This window comes from Geotrypetes seraphini, chromosome 14 (assembly GCF_902459505.1).
Source record: "Geotrypetes seraphini chromosome 14, aGeoSer1.1, whole genome shotgun sequence".
Lineage (NCBI taxonomy): Eukaryota > Metazoa > Chordata > Amphibia > Gymnophiona > Dermophiidae > Geotrypetes > Geotrypetes seraphini.
In genome coordinates this window covers 12,660,860-12,674,695 of record NC_047097.1, presented here as the reverse complement: position 1 = coordinate 12,674,695, position 13,836 = coordinate 12,660,860, and the positions used below count along the sequence as shown (strand labels likewise).

Genomic DNA, 13,836 nt, shown 5'->3' with positions numbered 1-13,836 from the left:
GTACAGGCTGACTGCTTACAGGACGCGCCTCTCCTAGCCATTGCCAGTGCCTCTCCTGCTATCCACACCTTTCCCTCTCCAGCACCCCACCACCAGCGGCAATAGGAGTCTCAGGGTTGTGGATATATGTGTGATGACATCGCACGTGGGCGTGATGTCATCACGTCGACACCCGCGCACTTCCGGGATGCCTTCCAGCCGTGGCCCTGCGTTTAGTGTGCCGCAGCTTTAAAAGGTTTGCAGCACACTGCATTAGTTTGAATAAAAACAGTAAAGGTAGCAGTGGAGTCTTTGCTGATAGTACCAACGTAGCTATTAACCCTTTCAGGACCAAGGGACATATTTGTCCCATAACTTTAAAATCCTATAAATTTTGATTGGGATAGTCTACAGTTCTAAATTTGATATGTACGGATTCCATATGATACTGCCTTTATGTAAACAAACTGGTTCCGACATTCATTCATTAGCGTCGTTGCCAGATTGACGAGAAGATTCACTTGCCACACTGTCCATAAGCCAGAAGTGTGATTTTTTTTAAATAAAAATAATGATATTTCACAAAAAAAATCAATTTTTTGGCATCTGCAAGCCCTTTTTACCATAAAAATGTCGTCAAAACCACAAAAATTGGCCTACAATCCTTATGGTCCTGAAAGGGTTAAAAAAAAAACCGCCAACAAAAAAAAAAAAGGTCTCTTCTGACTTTGCTTTTGGCATGGGATTGGCTCTGCTTAGGCTCTGGGTCCTGTCAGCACAGGGGTGACTGAGGTTCTGGACTCTCTTAATAACATAAAATAAAGTATTAATAACTATCCTGGGTCCAGCCCAGTATCTTGTTTTCAATAGTGGCCAGTCCAGGTCACAAGTATCTGTCAAAAATCCAAACCGTAGCAACGGTCAAATGCTACCGATTCCAGGGCAAGCAGTAGCTTTCCTCATGTCTGTCTCAATAGCGGACTATGGACTTTCCTCCAGGAACTTGTTCAAACTTTTTTTTAAACCCAGATATGCTAACCTGGCAGCGAGTCCCAGAGTTTAACGATCTGTTGAGAAAAAAAAATATTTCCTCCTATGTGTTTTAAAGGTAATTTGGGGCCGGTGCTCTGGGTTATGAACTGATTCTTATTGCATGCCATGACTTTTATTTCACTTGCAGACCTCCCTGGTAGTGGAAGCTGTAGAGAAGGATCAACAGGGGGATCACTCGGCAGCCCTCTCCCTATATTGCAAAGCCTTGGAGTATTTTGTGCCTTCTGTGCAGTGTGAGTAGTGGAGGGTCTGAGTGCCCTGTTCTTCTCCAGATAAATTATTTATTTCCTATAAACCTTATTCCGCACTTCTCCCATTCAGCTTCAAGTGATTTACGAGGTTCAACACATTGTGTCCGAGACGCAAGAGCATCTGCCACTGGGCGTTTGGCTGACGTTCTCACAAGCGCTCTCGGTCCCTGTTTCAAAGCAACTCTTTGTGTGCCCTTTGCCTTACACAGTCCAATAATGGGAATCTCCTTTCTCACCTCAAATTTTGTCAACCTTCCTCGCACATGTTCTTCTTCCTTGAAAACTGGGGTTCAGCTGTATTTGTTGTTTGCAAAATAATGGCATTTTATAACCTTGTGTATGCTGGAGTTGGTTGCCATTGTGCACTGTGGGTGAGGGTGTCTGGGAGCATCTCTTTTGGAATCTCTGGTGCTATCCTCATGGATGAGTCTGTCTTAGAAGTGATGACATCATCAACAGGTGACAGGTTATTTGTGGCGATGCATGACTTTGCAATTGGATGAAAAAACAGCAGGGCTAATAAGATAATGTTTCAAGTCCTCCTTGCTTCCCTATATGTTTTTATTTTTATTGTCCTAGCGTAGGCAAGATAGGGTGTAACTGTGGCTTAGAGAGGTCCAGGGGTGCCTTTCATGTCTATCTCCCAGCCCTAGTCCAAATTGCCCCTCCTGATAATCTAACAGCAGAGATTGACATCCATTATCTGTAAAAATATATCAGTTTATTTATTTTAGCTAGTAAATCAATAATGCAAAGCAAGTTCCTAAAATAATTACAAATCCTATTACTAAAATAAAAAAATCCAGAATACAACTCTAACAAGGTTGCACAGGATACCAATTGGCTTAGCTCACACTTAGGAGACAACCTCTTCTTATTTAACTCCAATTAGAAGAAGAAATAAGTTTGACCACATTACACCTCTTCTGAAGAATGCACATTGGCTCCCAATTACCTATAGGATAATGTACAAAATAGCCCTAATAATTTTCAAAACTTGAGCAACCAAAGCACCTACATTTTTATATAAATTTCTTATACCCTACTCCTCATCTAGAGCATTTAGATCAAATGAACAGCACCTTTTGCCTGTCCCGTCTTTGAAAGTGATAAATACTCGATGGACTTGTATTTTTTTCGGTTACAGCCCCTCAACTCTGGAACACCTTACCAGCTTATTTAAGGGAAGATACAGTTCTGGGGAGATTTAAAGGATCTCTAAAAAGCTTTCTTTTTAAAGATGCTTTTGAAACTTAAAGAAATTAGACACAAATACTGTAAGAAACTTTTCTCCGTAAATTTAGGTCTATGCTTTATCCCAGTCTTAAAGCTTTGGTTTCAATCAATACCCTTCCCCATTCGTTTTTCCCTTACATGTTCTTCTGTGCTTTATTTTATCGTAGTTCTTTTCCTTTTTTTTCCCTGATTGTGAAGCAAGTCTAGTGTACGTTTTGATTGTATTTGTTCATGTCTGTTAATGTCCCCTTTTTAAAAATATTGTATATCGCTTAGATAACCGATAAGCGTTTATATCAAATTGTAAATAAAACTTGGAACTTGAAATATAAACATACACAGTCTTGGGCAACAACAACTTTTGCTAGAGAAAATCTTGTCTCAACGTAGCTGCAAACCCTCCAGGTGATAGGGTTCTCATGGCTCTAGCCCACTGGCATGCCAAAAGAATTGATCGGGGGGGGAGTGAGCAAGAATGAAAGCAAAATTAAGTTTCTTTAGAAATGACTTTAAAGATAGAGGAGAAGCAAATGTGTTTCAGTTCCATGACTGTGCATGTGGTCTCCATAATTTAATGTAAGTCTGTCACATCGACACAGCCAACCATGTGGGTCACTAGGAGACCATGTCTCTGATATTCTCATGACAAACCTCTACTGGAATGCCATGTTTTGGTTTAAGTAGGCGTTCAGCAGAGATAATGTCTGTCTACTGGTATAAACTTCTCCCACCCCAATTCTCACCCACTCCTGGCCTGATCTCTGACTTATAGGCCCTTTAACCAATTAGAAGGCTAAAAATTTAGTTAACTAATCTCTTTTAGCTAGTAATTAACTCTTAAGACATAGTCTAAGAAATCTATGGAGGGTAACCTACCAATTACAACATTACAAAATAATAATAAAAATTAAACGTTACCATAGCCTAACATATAACTAGCAATCTTAGGGGACCTTAGTGTATATATTCCAACTCTCATAGCAACTTAACAAAGAAATCACCAATATTAAGATGCAGGCAGCAGTCCTTCAAGGGGGCTATTCAGGCCACTGGGACATTGAAGCCACTGCATATTTGCACTGAGTGTCAAATGTTTGATTATCTTCCATTTGGTGAGAGATCTTATGTGTGTGCTTGGTGTAAAGAGCTCCTAGCACTCAGGGAATGGGTCTGATCTCTTGAGACTAGAACAGACTTGGAGTTGTTGAGAGAGATAGAGAAGACCTAAGGGGTCATTATAGAGAAGTTCCACCTCCGGTCTGGCTGCCTTGGAGGAGGGAGGCCTTCTTAGAGGAGAGCATCATCCTAGAAGTAGGAAGCAATCCTATAGCCAGGACCTGCCCACCAGGAGATGCAATGTCCTCTCGCACTGAGGATGTGTCTCCAGGGACTTCTACCCAGGAGGGAAAGGTTAGGACGGCCATTATAATGGGACATTTGAACAATTAGACCTGTAGATAGCTGAGTGACTGGTGAATATGAGGATCACTTAGACACTTGCCTGCCTGGTGTGAAGGTGCCAGACCTCACCTGTCACCTAGATAAGATTTTAGATGATACTGGGGAGGAGTCTGCTGTCTTGGGGGTGGGGGTGGGGGAGACGTCATGGCAGGAGGGAGTGAGCATCCTTCCTGCCAATTTTATTTCACGTGGTGGGGAGATGCTATGGCAGAAAGGAGTGGGCATTCCTCCTGCCATTTTTCTTTTGCAGGGGTGTGTGTGTGGTGGGGGTCAGCATGGCAGAAGGAAGTGGGCATTCCTCCTGCTGTTTTCACTGCCATGGGAGGAGGGGTGCAGTTCATGGTGCTGGTGCCGGTTCATCGGGGAGGGCCATCATCGGTGGGGGGGATGCTTTTTTTAAATGGGGCAGATATTGTGCGTGTTACAAACGCACAGCATCTGTGCCCATTTTTTTTTTTTTTTTTTTTTAAGTTTCCTGCCCTACACAGCTGAGTGGCAGGAGGCTGCTTTCGTAGCTTCCCCTGCCCCCTCAGCTGTTCGGGCTTCTCCTGCCAGCTCTGTGCATGTGTGAGAGTCGCTTTCACAGCCATCAATTGGACGGGAGAGTCGGGGATTGCGATGAACCTCCATGTGAACCATTTGCATGCACACTTTTTAGTGCATCAAAGGCTCTTTTTGAATCAGTCAAAAAAAATCGGATCAGAGCACACCCACAAGGTCTTTCTGATCCTCTCGGTGCATCTAGGCCTCATACCCTTGACTTTTATTACTCATCACTTTTGAGTTACCACCTGGTGGGGTGTTTTAGTTCTTTCCTCTAGTCATATATGCTCCCTGCTAGAGACGTTATAATAAGCACAGCTCCCAGTTTTCAGTGACAATTACATGCTGCACATTTTCAAAAGTTTTGCATATATTCTTTACCTTATTGTTTGGCATTTCTTGTATTGTCAGTTTAGTTGGCCCATTTTTATTTTGGGTGGGGGGAGAGGATTGTAGTAATTGGTGCTGGGAAAGAAAGGAGATTATAGAGAATAGGGGAAGGAGAAGAGGTGAGAAATGGAGTGAAAGAGGATGGTCTTAAAGGAGGGAAATGGGGAAGAGATAGTAGATAAGACAAGGATTGTTTATCTACTATCCTTTTCTGTATATTATGGTTTGCTTTAATTGATAAACCGTATTTTAATAGCAATAACAGAAAAACATAATATACAGAAGAACACCATTAATTTGAGCAAGACAGAAAATGAACAGAAGGTAGAGTGGAAATAAAGGATAAGGAGGGAGACCCTATTGGGAGAATAGATTCAAATAGTAATCTAAGGAAAGGAGGTAGGGAGAAGTTTGCAGGACCTGGTACCTGTGGCAGTGACAGTGGTCAACTGGATGTTGAAAGTTTTTTCAAACAAATAAGTTTTCAACAGGGATCTAAATCCAGGGTGAGAAGGTTCAAGCTGGAGAAAATGTGGCAAAGCAATTCCAAAGAGAGGGGACAGTACAGAAAAAAACTCTGGTTCATGTGTTTTTGTAGTGGGTTTGACAAACTGAGGGAATCTGGAGATGCTGGTAATTGATGGAGCGGAGGACAGGGTGGGACAGTAAGAATGAATAAAGGAAGGAAAGATAGGATGGGGAGTTGGGATGTAGAAGTTTAAGGGTAAGAATGAGAATTTTAAACTAGATACAAAGCGATATAATTGAGGGAAGAAGGAGGGATGAAGAGGAGAGATGGAAGGAGGATGGAAAAGTGACTGGAAATGGGACGAGACAAAGATAGGGAGGGACAATCCACACTACCCCTTTCCCCTACCACTGATCCTCTCCCAAAGCTGCTCTGATCCCATCACTTTCACCTCCTGATCCTTCACTCTCCACAACATCTCCAGTCCTCTCACTCATTCCCCTCTTGCCTCTCATCTGCTCACTCAAATGCTCTGCTTTACCCCATCCCTAGACAAGCCCTCCATTATACCCCCTACAGTTTCCAAGACAAGTTCTATCTCTTACCCCATCAGCCATCTCTTGCCTCCTTATCCTTCACTCATCTTCTTGGCCACAAGAGGAAGAGACCATCGGTAGTGCAGTTCCTCATACCACGTCCTCCCCTCTGCTTTGAATCTAATGGTTCAAAGTAGAGAATGACACGGGGACAAATTTTTCCCCGTCCCCACAGGAACTCATTTTCCCGTCCCTGTCCCATTCCTGCAAGCTCTGTCCTCATCTGCACAAGCCTCAAACACTTTAAAATCCTAAGTGTGTGATTAAGGCAGAGCTTATAGAAATGGGGCAGGGGCTGTGACAGCGACAAAACCCGCAGGGACAAGGAAATTGAGTTCCTGTAGGGACAGGGAAAAATTTGTCTCCATGTCATTCTCTCTCTAATTCAAAGCACAACAGTCTGCCAAAAAGCGGAAGAGGAAGAAATGGCACGAGGTGCTGTGCTGCTTGCAGGATGGTCTTGGGGCTCAGGGATCTCGTGTATGAAGAAAGGCTAAAAAAAACTACGGATGTACTCACTGGAGGAGCGAAGAGAGAGGGGGGGACATGATTGAGACCTTTAAGTATATCACGGGGCGTATAGAGGATATCTTCAGTCTTACAGGGCCCTCGGTGACCAGAGGACACTCGCTGAAAGTCAGGGGAGGGAAATTTCAAGGTGGTGCCAGGAAGTACTTCTTCACCGAAAGGGTGGTCGATCATTGGAACGAGCTGCCTCAGCAGGTGATTGAGGCCAACAGCGTGTCAGATTTTAAGAGAAAATGGGATATTCACGTGGGATCTAATCCAGCAATCCAAACTACTAACGGAACATGGTCCCCATCCCTATGGTCAGACCACTACACATACAACTTCAACATCAGTTGGACTAAGACCGAACACACACCTCAATCAAAAAAAACCACATATACCACACGCAAACATATCGATCCAACCATTTTTTGGTCAAATGTAGATGAAACCATCCAATACTGCGACCCAAAAAACTTCATCTCCCACTGGAAAAAGATATCCACTAACATCCTTGATGATCTGGCCCCCCTACAAACCAAAACCAGAACAAGCAGGAAATCAGACCAATGGTTCGACAATGAACTACTACAACTCAAAAGACAATGTAGAAGATTAGAAAGAAAATGGAGGAAAAAGAACCAAGATCAAATAAAAACCGACTGGAAAAAAATCAACAAACAATACAAAAATCTATTAAGGGATAAGAGGAAAAGCTACTATACCAATCTCATAGGCACGGAAACCCAAGATTCCAAAAAAATATTCCAAATCCTGAAAGAATTAACAGACACCAAACCATATACTACCACCACGAACACCCCTCCACCATCACCCACCCTTTTAGCAGAACACTTCAAGAACAAAATTACCAACACCAGAGCCACTCTCATCCTCAACCCATCCCATCAAAACTCAATCACAATCCACTCTACAGGAAAAGAGGCAACCGCAGCAGACAGAATTTGGACACAATTCCCCAACATACAATGGTCAGAATTCAACAAATTCTACAAAAAATACAGCCATGCCTCCTGTGACCTCAATCATTGCCCCTCATATCTCCTTACCACCTCTAGTATAAAATTCCGCACCATAATTCTACAATGGATTCAATTCACGCTCACAGAAGGCACATTCCCTGCTGACCTCAGCGAAATCGTCATCACCCCAATCCAAAAAGACCCAAAAGCACCACAAAACCTCCCATCTAACTTTAGACCTATAGCCTCAATTCCGCTATATGTCAAAATTATAGAAGGCCTAGTAGCCAAACTCCTCTCCAATTACATAGATGACCACAACCTACTCCACCCCACGCAATCAGGCTTCAGAACAAACTTCAGTACAGAGACACTACTAGGCTCCCTTATGGATACCGTCAGACAACACCTAAGTACAGGGAAAAAAATGCTTCTCATACAACTGGACCTAACTGCAGCATTCGACTTAGTGGATCACAACATCCTTCTACAGATCTTAGACGCAATAGGCATCTCAGATAAAGTATACTCATGGTTTGAAGGATTCCTAAAACTCAGAACTTACAGTGTAAAATCAAACAAAGAAAAGTCAGAATCCTGGTCAAACCCCTGCGGCGTACCACAAGGATCTCCACTATCCCCTACCCTCTTCAATCTCTACACCGCTTCTCTAGGAACGCATCTGGACAATCTGGGCATAACCACCTATAGTTATGCTGATGACATCACCATCCTCATCCCATTTGATCACTCTAAACCGACCATGACAGACAAACTTCACCAAACACTTGAAGCAGTCACAGCCTGGATGAAAGAACACAAACTTAAACTCAACCAAGACAAAACCAAATTCATCCTTCTCGAAAATGACAAAGTCCAAACCACAACTAACTTAGAAATAAACGCAATCAAATACCCAATCCAAACCACCATTAAACTACTTGGCATGACCATAGACAGATGCTGCACTATGCAAACGCAAATAAATAAAACAATTCAGAAATCATTCGCTGTCATGAGAAATCTGAGACAAGTCCGAAAATTCTTTGAAAGAACACAATTCCAACTTATAGTACAATCACTAATACTAGGTATATTGGACTACTGCAACATCCTCTTCCTTCCTTGCCCAGTAACCACGATTAAACAACTCCAAACAATCCAAAATACAGCTTTGAGACTCATCTACTCATTGAGAAAACACGACCACATCACTGAAGCCTTCATTAACTCACACTGGCTCCCAATCCAAGAAAGAATCCAATTCAAATTCTACTGCATATTATTTAAAACACTACACGGAGACAGCCCATCATACTTGAATAATCGCCTCATCCAAGCACCCACTACTAGACACAGAAAAACACACTCCCCATTCATACCCCCCCCAATCAAAGAAGTAAAAAGAAAAAAACTACACGACGGCCTCCTAGCCACCCAAGCCGCAAGGCTGGATAACCAGATCTCCAACCTTCTGATGACCACTCCAGACTATAGGACGTTCAGAAAAGAAATAAAAACCACACTTTTCAAGAATTTCCTGAAACAGCATTAACATCACAACCTTTTTAGTAACTCCAAAACCGACATCTGATCTACCCATTACTGCACTAACAACAACAAAAGAACCTCCACTATGACCAACTATTAATTCTCCTAAAAACCACCTCACCCTCAACAACCCGTTTATGTCTATAAAATCTACAATCAATGTAACTCTGTATTTCTAAATTAACCTTTTGTAATCCGCCTTGAACCGCAAGGTAATGGCGGAATAGAAATCCCTAATGTAATGTAATGTAATGTAATGTAATCTATAGGGGAGTAAAAGTCAGAGAGTGGGTCATTGGTATGGGCAGACTCGATGGGCTGTGGCCCTTTTCTGCCGTCAATTTCTATGTTTCTATACTGCACTGTGCCTCTCCTTCTCCGGAGAGAGACAGGGTAGCTGCTGAGATTTTGTCATGTCTTTCTCCCTCAGGGAGAGAGCTAGTACAGCTGCCAGGACTTCACAGAATCTGTCACCTCACCCTCCTCTAGAGAGAGACATGGCAGTTGTTGCTGCTTCCCTGGTCCTCTGTTTCCTGCGCTAGTACCACGAGAATGGGAAACTCCACAGGAATAGCTGGATTTTGCAGTCGTTCTTATGACTGTGGAATTGGGGAGGCTGGTATCCCTGATAATAACCTGATAAAGTACCTTTAGCTGCACTTACACGTGTTTCAGAATGGGGGGCCTGAGGAGCAGCACTGTAGTGACAGGGGCTTCCTTATATACGAAGCGGTTTGAGTGGAGAAGTTGTGTAAAATTATAAACTTCAATATCTCAAAAATGAGAGAGAAATCTGTTTATCTTTTGTAGCTGACAACTGAATTCTGTAAAAGGGTTTACTCTGCTCCAAGGGGATGAAGCCACCAGGAATGGGTTTATGTGTGATGTTTGGTTAGTGGAGCCCAGACTTCACCGTTCTCATCCCTCTCTCCTTTCTGCCTTCAGACGAGTCTGACATTCGCCGAAAGGAAGCACTCAGATCAAAGGTCAGTAATGGAGCAAGGGTCAATAAAAGTCAACAGGAAAAGTGAAGGGTTTTGATGGGAGAGAGAGAAGAATCATTTCTGTATTACGGGAGGTGGAGGCTGGAGAAAATAATTCTAGGAGCTAAGAATCCAGCAGTTTCCGTGGGTGGTGGTCCTTCTGTGATGGCACCGTTACATCCGCTCTGTGAACTGGAGACTGATAGGAAGATGGAAAAGCAAAGGGGTATGAGGATAGGAAGATGGAAAAGCAAAGGGGTATGAGGATAAGAGGCGAGGTGGAGAGCAAACATGGGATAGAATGAGACATAGAGCAGAAAGCAAGGTGGGGGTAAAGAGAAAAGAAGGTAGAATATTTTAGCATTATTAATTAATTTTGCTATATTGAATTCATTTGCTATTGTACATTTTGTTTTATTAATTTTTTATGTAACCTGACCTGATGAGTATTATATCAAATAAACTGGGTACTTGAGAATTGTAGAGAGAGGTCTAAGAGGATTAGATGAACACCTAACTAAGGATGCATTGTGCGTGTGTGTGAGGGAGCCAGACATTTTGTGTTTTAATATAGAGAGAGATATTTGCACCTTGTCATCTTGTTCCAACTCTAAAATCTTTTAAAGGCTACAGTTTATTTTTAGATAAAAGAAATCGCACACAGTACTTTCATAAATTGTAAATGAAGAACACAATTCCTCCTGCCTTCTTAGCCAGCTCAGACTCGCTGCACTTGCTAAGACCAGAACCGCCCTTGCCTGGCTTGAGCTCTCTCATGCTCCCTCATGGGCTGTGCCTGGGACAGGGCTTTGCTGACCTTGAAACCTGTTGGCTTCTAATCCCAAGGTTTTCTTGAATCCACGTATGAAAGAGTCTCGGTGCTGGGACCTCTTTTATGCATGGGGCATGGATTAGGAAAGGTCAGCGGTAGGACTGATAATCATTAACTAGCTCAGTAGATTGTTACCTCATTTTGTGCGTCCATTTTGATGCTTCTAGGTGAACCAGTACATCTCTAGAGCAGAAGAGCTGAAAGCAGTGGTGACTTCCAACAACAGAGCCATCCTACAACAGGGGAACTCTGCGCGGCATCTTCTCAAAGGTAAGGAAAAAAGGAAGCCTTTGGTACTTTCGTCACCCACCTTTAGAACCACCTTGAGCTGCATTTTCCTCTTGCTTCTTGTGGTTTCCATTTCACTTGGAATTGGCCTGTTCTGGGCTACAATACCCTGAGATTCCCCCCCCCCACCTCACACACACACATTGCAGCAGCCTTTTGGCCAGAGCACCTAATCATGGTTCCTTCCAGAGCCTGGTACATGTACATCTTGCTTGCCCTGGATAGGTGGTATGGGATGCTGCTACTATTTGGGTTTTTAACTAACAAACAAGCAGATCATTTCCCAAATTATCCAACCCACAAAAATTGTCATCAATCAAGAAAAAAAGGAGTATAAAGGATAATTAATATAAAATCTAGTTTAATAAATTTTTATTAGTATCTAACTTCTTTTTCATGAGAGAATCTATTATTAGTAATAACCCAAATTTTATCATATAGAAAAGCTATTTTTGGGCACACACTTACCCTAATGTGTGAATAAATTAAGAGGCTGAAGTATCATAAAGGATGCATTGTTCTCAGTAAAGAGACCTCTTATAACTTGGATGTTATTTCAAGTCTTCATCCTGAATGCATGTAGTGTAATCATTTACTTCAAGCCTCTTTCCTACCTCAAAGATTTTTATTAATTTAATTAATTAATTAGAAAACTATCAACTAACTAAGAGTGCAGACCTATCTTTCATTTAATTCATCAATAAATTTGTGTTGTTAATGTAATTTAATATAATTTAATATCTTAACTTAAAATCACTTTATTTAACTTATCAATATTGTGGTTAATATAATTTTTATCTAAAAATTCAATTCAATTCATCAAAAATGTATTGCAATATATCAAAAAAAGGAAGAACAGCAACACTTATCTTGGTGGCTTCCCAGCCAAAACCAACGTTGGTGGGTTGACGCTCAAACTGTTTTAGAGCGTTTCAGCTATTAACTAGCCTTCATCGGGGGACAATATGGTTGATGTGCCACTATTCAATTTCTCAAGGTGAAGGTGGGATACTAGGCTAGATGAACCATTGGCCTGATCCAGGAAGGTTATTCTTATGTTGATTCTGACCACTAGGTGCCACTGTTGTATGAGGGATCCCTAGTCTTAGGATTGAAGTCTGAGTCTCCCTCATGACAGTGTGCAGCATGGCCTTTGAGCCCTAGGGCTGGCCCTTTACTCAAGACATTGTTAAAGGCCTGGGATCCATGAGGGATGGCTCCCAGGTCTGGGATATCAAGCCATGACCACTTTGTAAGAATGGTTGTACTTCAGCTCCTTTCTCAGTTGTATGTGTTTGTAGTAGCCATTTCAACCATCCTGGGGAAAAAAAGATGAGTAGGGGACCTGCTTGGAAGGACTTCAAGCTGATTCTCTTGTATGGGACTGGCTTCAGTAGCCTAACATGTGCAAGGAAGCTGAGAATTCTTTCCCTGTGTCATTGCAGAGATGTGCAGAGATAGCCCCCGGCTGCTGGCAGCATTGCAGTTGGCCTCCACTGCAATTGCAAAGGTAAGGCACTGAAAACACTGAAGCGAAACGTCCTTCACCCCCTGTGCAACTGCTCACCTTGGGTCCTAAGAAAGACATTCTCCTGTAATGCTGTAAAATTCAGCCTCTGCCAAGGAATTCTTCGGTTTCTATGAAATGCCTGGAAACCAGGAAGTCACAGCAATGTCCTTCATGGTCAAACAGTGGGTTTGACCTAGGTGACAGGAAGAGGCAGACACAGCTCCACTTTTCCAACCTGCTAGGGAAGAAAATTGAGTGAAGGAGGGGAGGAAGAGGATTGGATTTCTGTATAACGGCAAGCCTGAGGTCATCATGCCGTTATACAGAACCATGGTGAGACCACATCTGGAATACTGTGTGCAATTCTGGAGGCCACATTACCGTAAAGATGTGCTAAAAGCAGAGTCAGTTCAGCGGATGGCCACCAGGATGGTCTCGGGGCTCAAGGATCTCTCATACGAAGAGAGGCTGAACAAACTGCGGCTCTACTCTCTCGAGGAACGTAGGGAGAGGGGAGACATGATTGAGACATTTAAATACATCTCCGGACGTATCAAGGTGGAAGAAGATATTTTCCTTCTCCAGGGACCCTCAGCCACAAGAGGGCATCCGCTTAAACTCAGGGGCGGGAAATTTCATGGGGACGCCAGAAAGTATTTCTTCACCGAAAGAGTGGTTGATCATTGGAACAAGCTTCCAATACAGGTAATCGAGGCCAACAGCGTGCCAGATTTTAAGGGTAAATGGGATGCCCATGTGGGATCCTTAAGAGGGTGGAGTTAAGGATGGGTCATTAGGAGAGGGATCTCCAGGAGAGCAGACTCAGGGGGGTGGGTCTGTGAAGTGGGCAGACTTGATGGGCTATGGCCCTTATCTGCCGTCATTTTTCTATGTTTCTAAAGGGAGGAAAAGGAGGGGTCGAGAAAGAGAACCAAGAGGGGCAGATTGAGCACTTTGAGAGAGGCAAAAGGAGGGGAGATGGGGAGGTGAGATTAGTAAGGGAAAATGAAGAAGAGGGACGTGGGGGAAGGTAAGGGAGGAATATTAGGTTTTTCAAATTTGTGAAGCTCAACGTACACCTGCATTTTCATAAATGTAGTGCTGCACTCCATCTTCCATGGAGCAGGCTTGTGGACATAGGAAAGGACTCATAATGTTAAAACCAAATCTAGAGAAGCTTGAGTGAGGGGGGGGGGAAGGA

The 13,836-nt window shown here is 42.8% G+C and overlaps 1 protein-coding gene across 3 annotated transcripts in view; it reads left to right on the top strand.

Moving 5' to 3' along the window:
• The window catches only part of ULK3 (unc-51 like kinase 3), a 50,001-nt gene that overhangs the window by 20,811 nt on the left and 15,354 nt on the right, over nt 1-13,836 (top strand). For all 3 annotated transcript variants that reach the window (XM_033920451.1, XM_033920452.1, XM_033920453.1), the window contains exons 8-11: nt 1,160-1,265; nt 9,968-10,008; nt 11,005-11,107; nt 12,571-12,635. In XM_033920451.1, the coding sequence (XP_033776342.1) occupies nt 1,160-1,265; nt 9,968-10,008; nt 11,005-11,107; nt 12,571-12,635 (315 nt within the window). The remainder of the gene's footprint in view (nt 1-1,159; nt 1,266-9,967; nt 10,009-11,004; nt 11,108-12,570; nt 12,636-13,836) is intronic.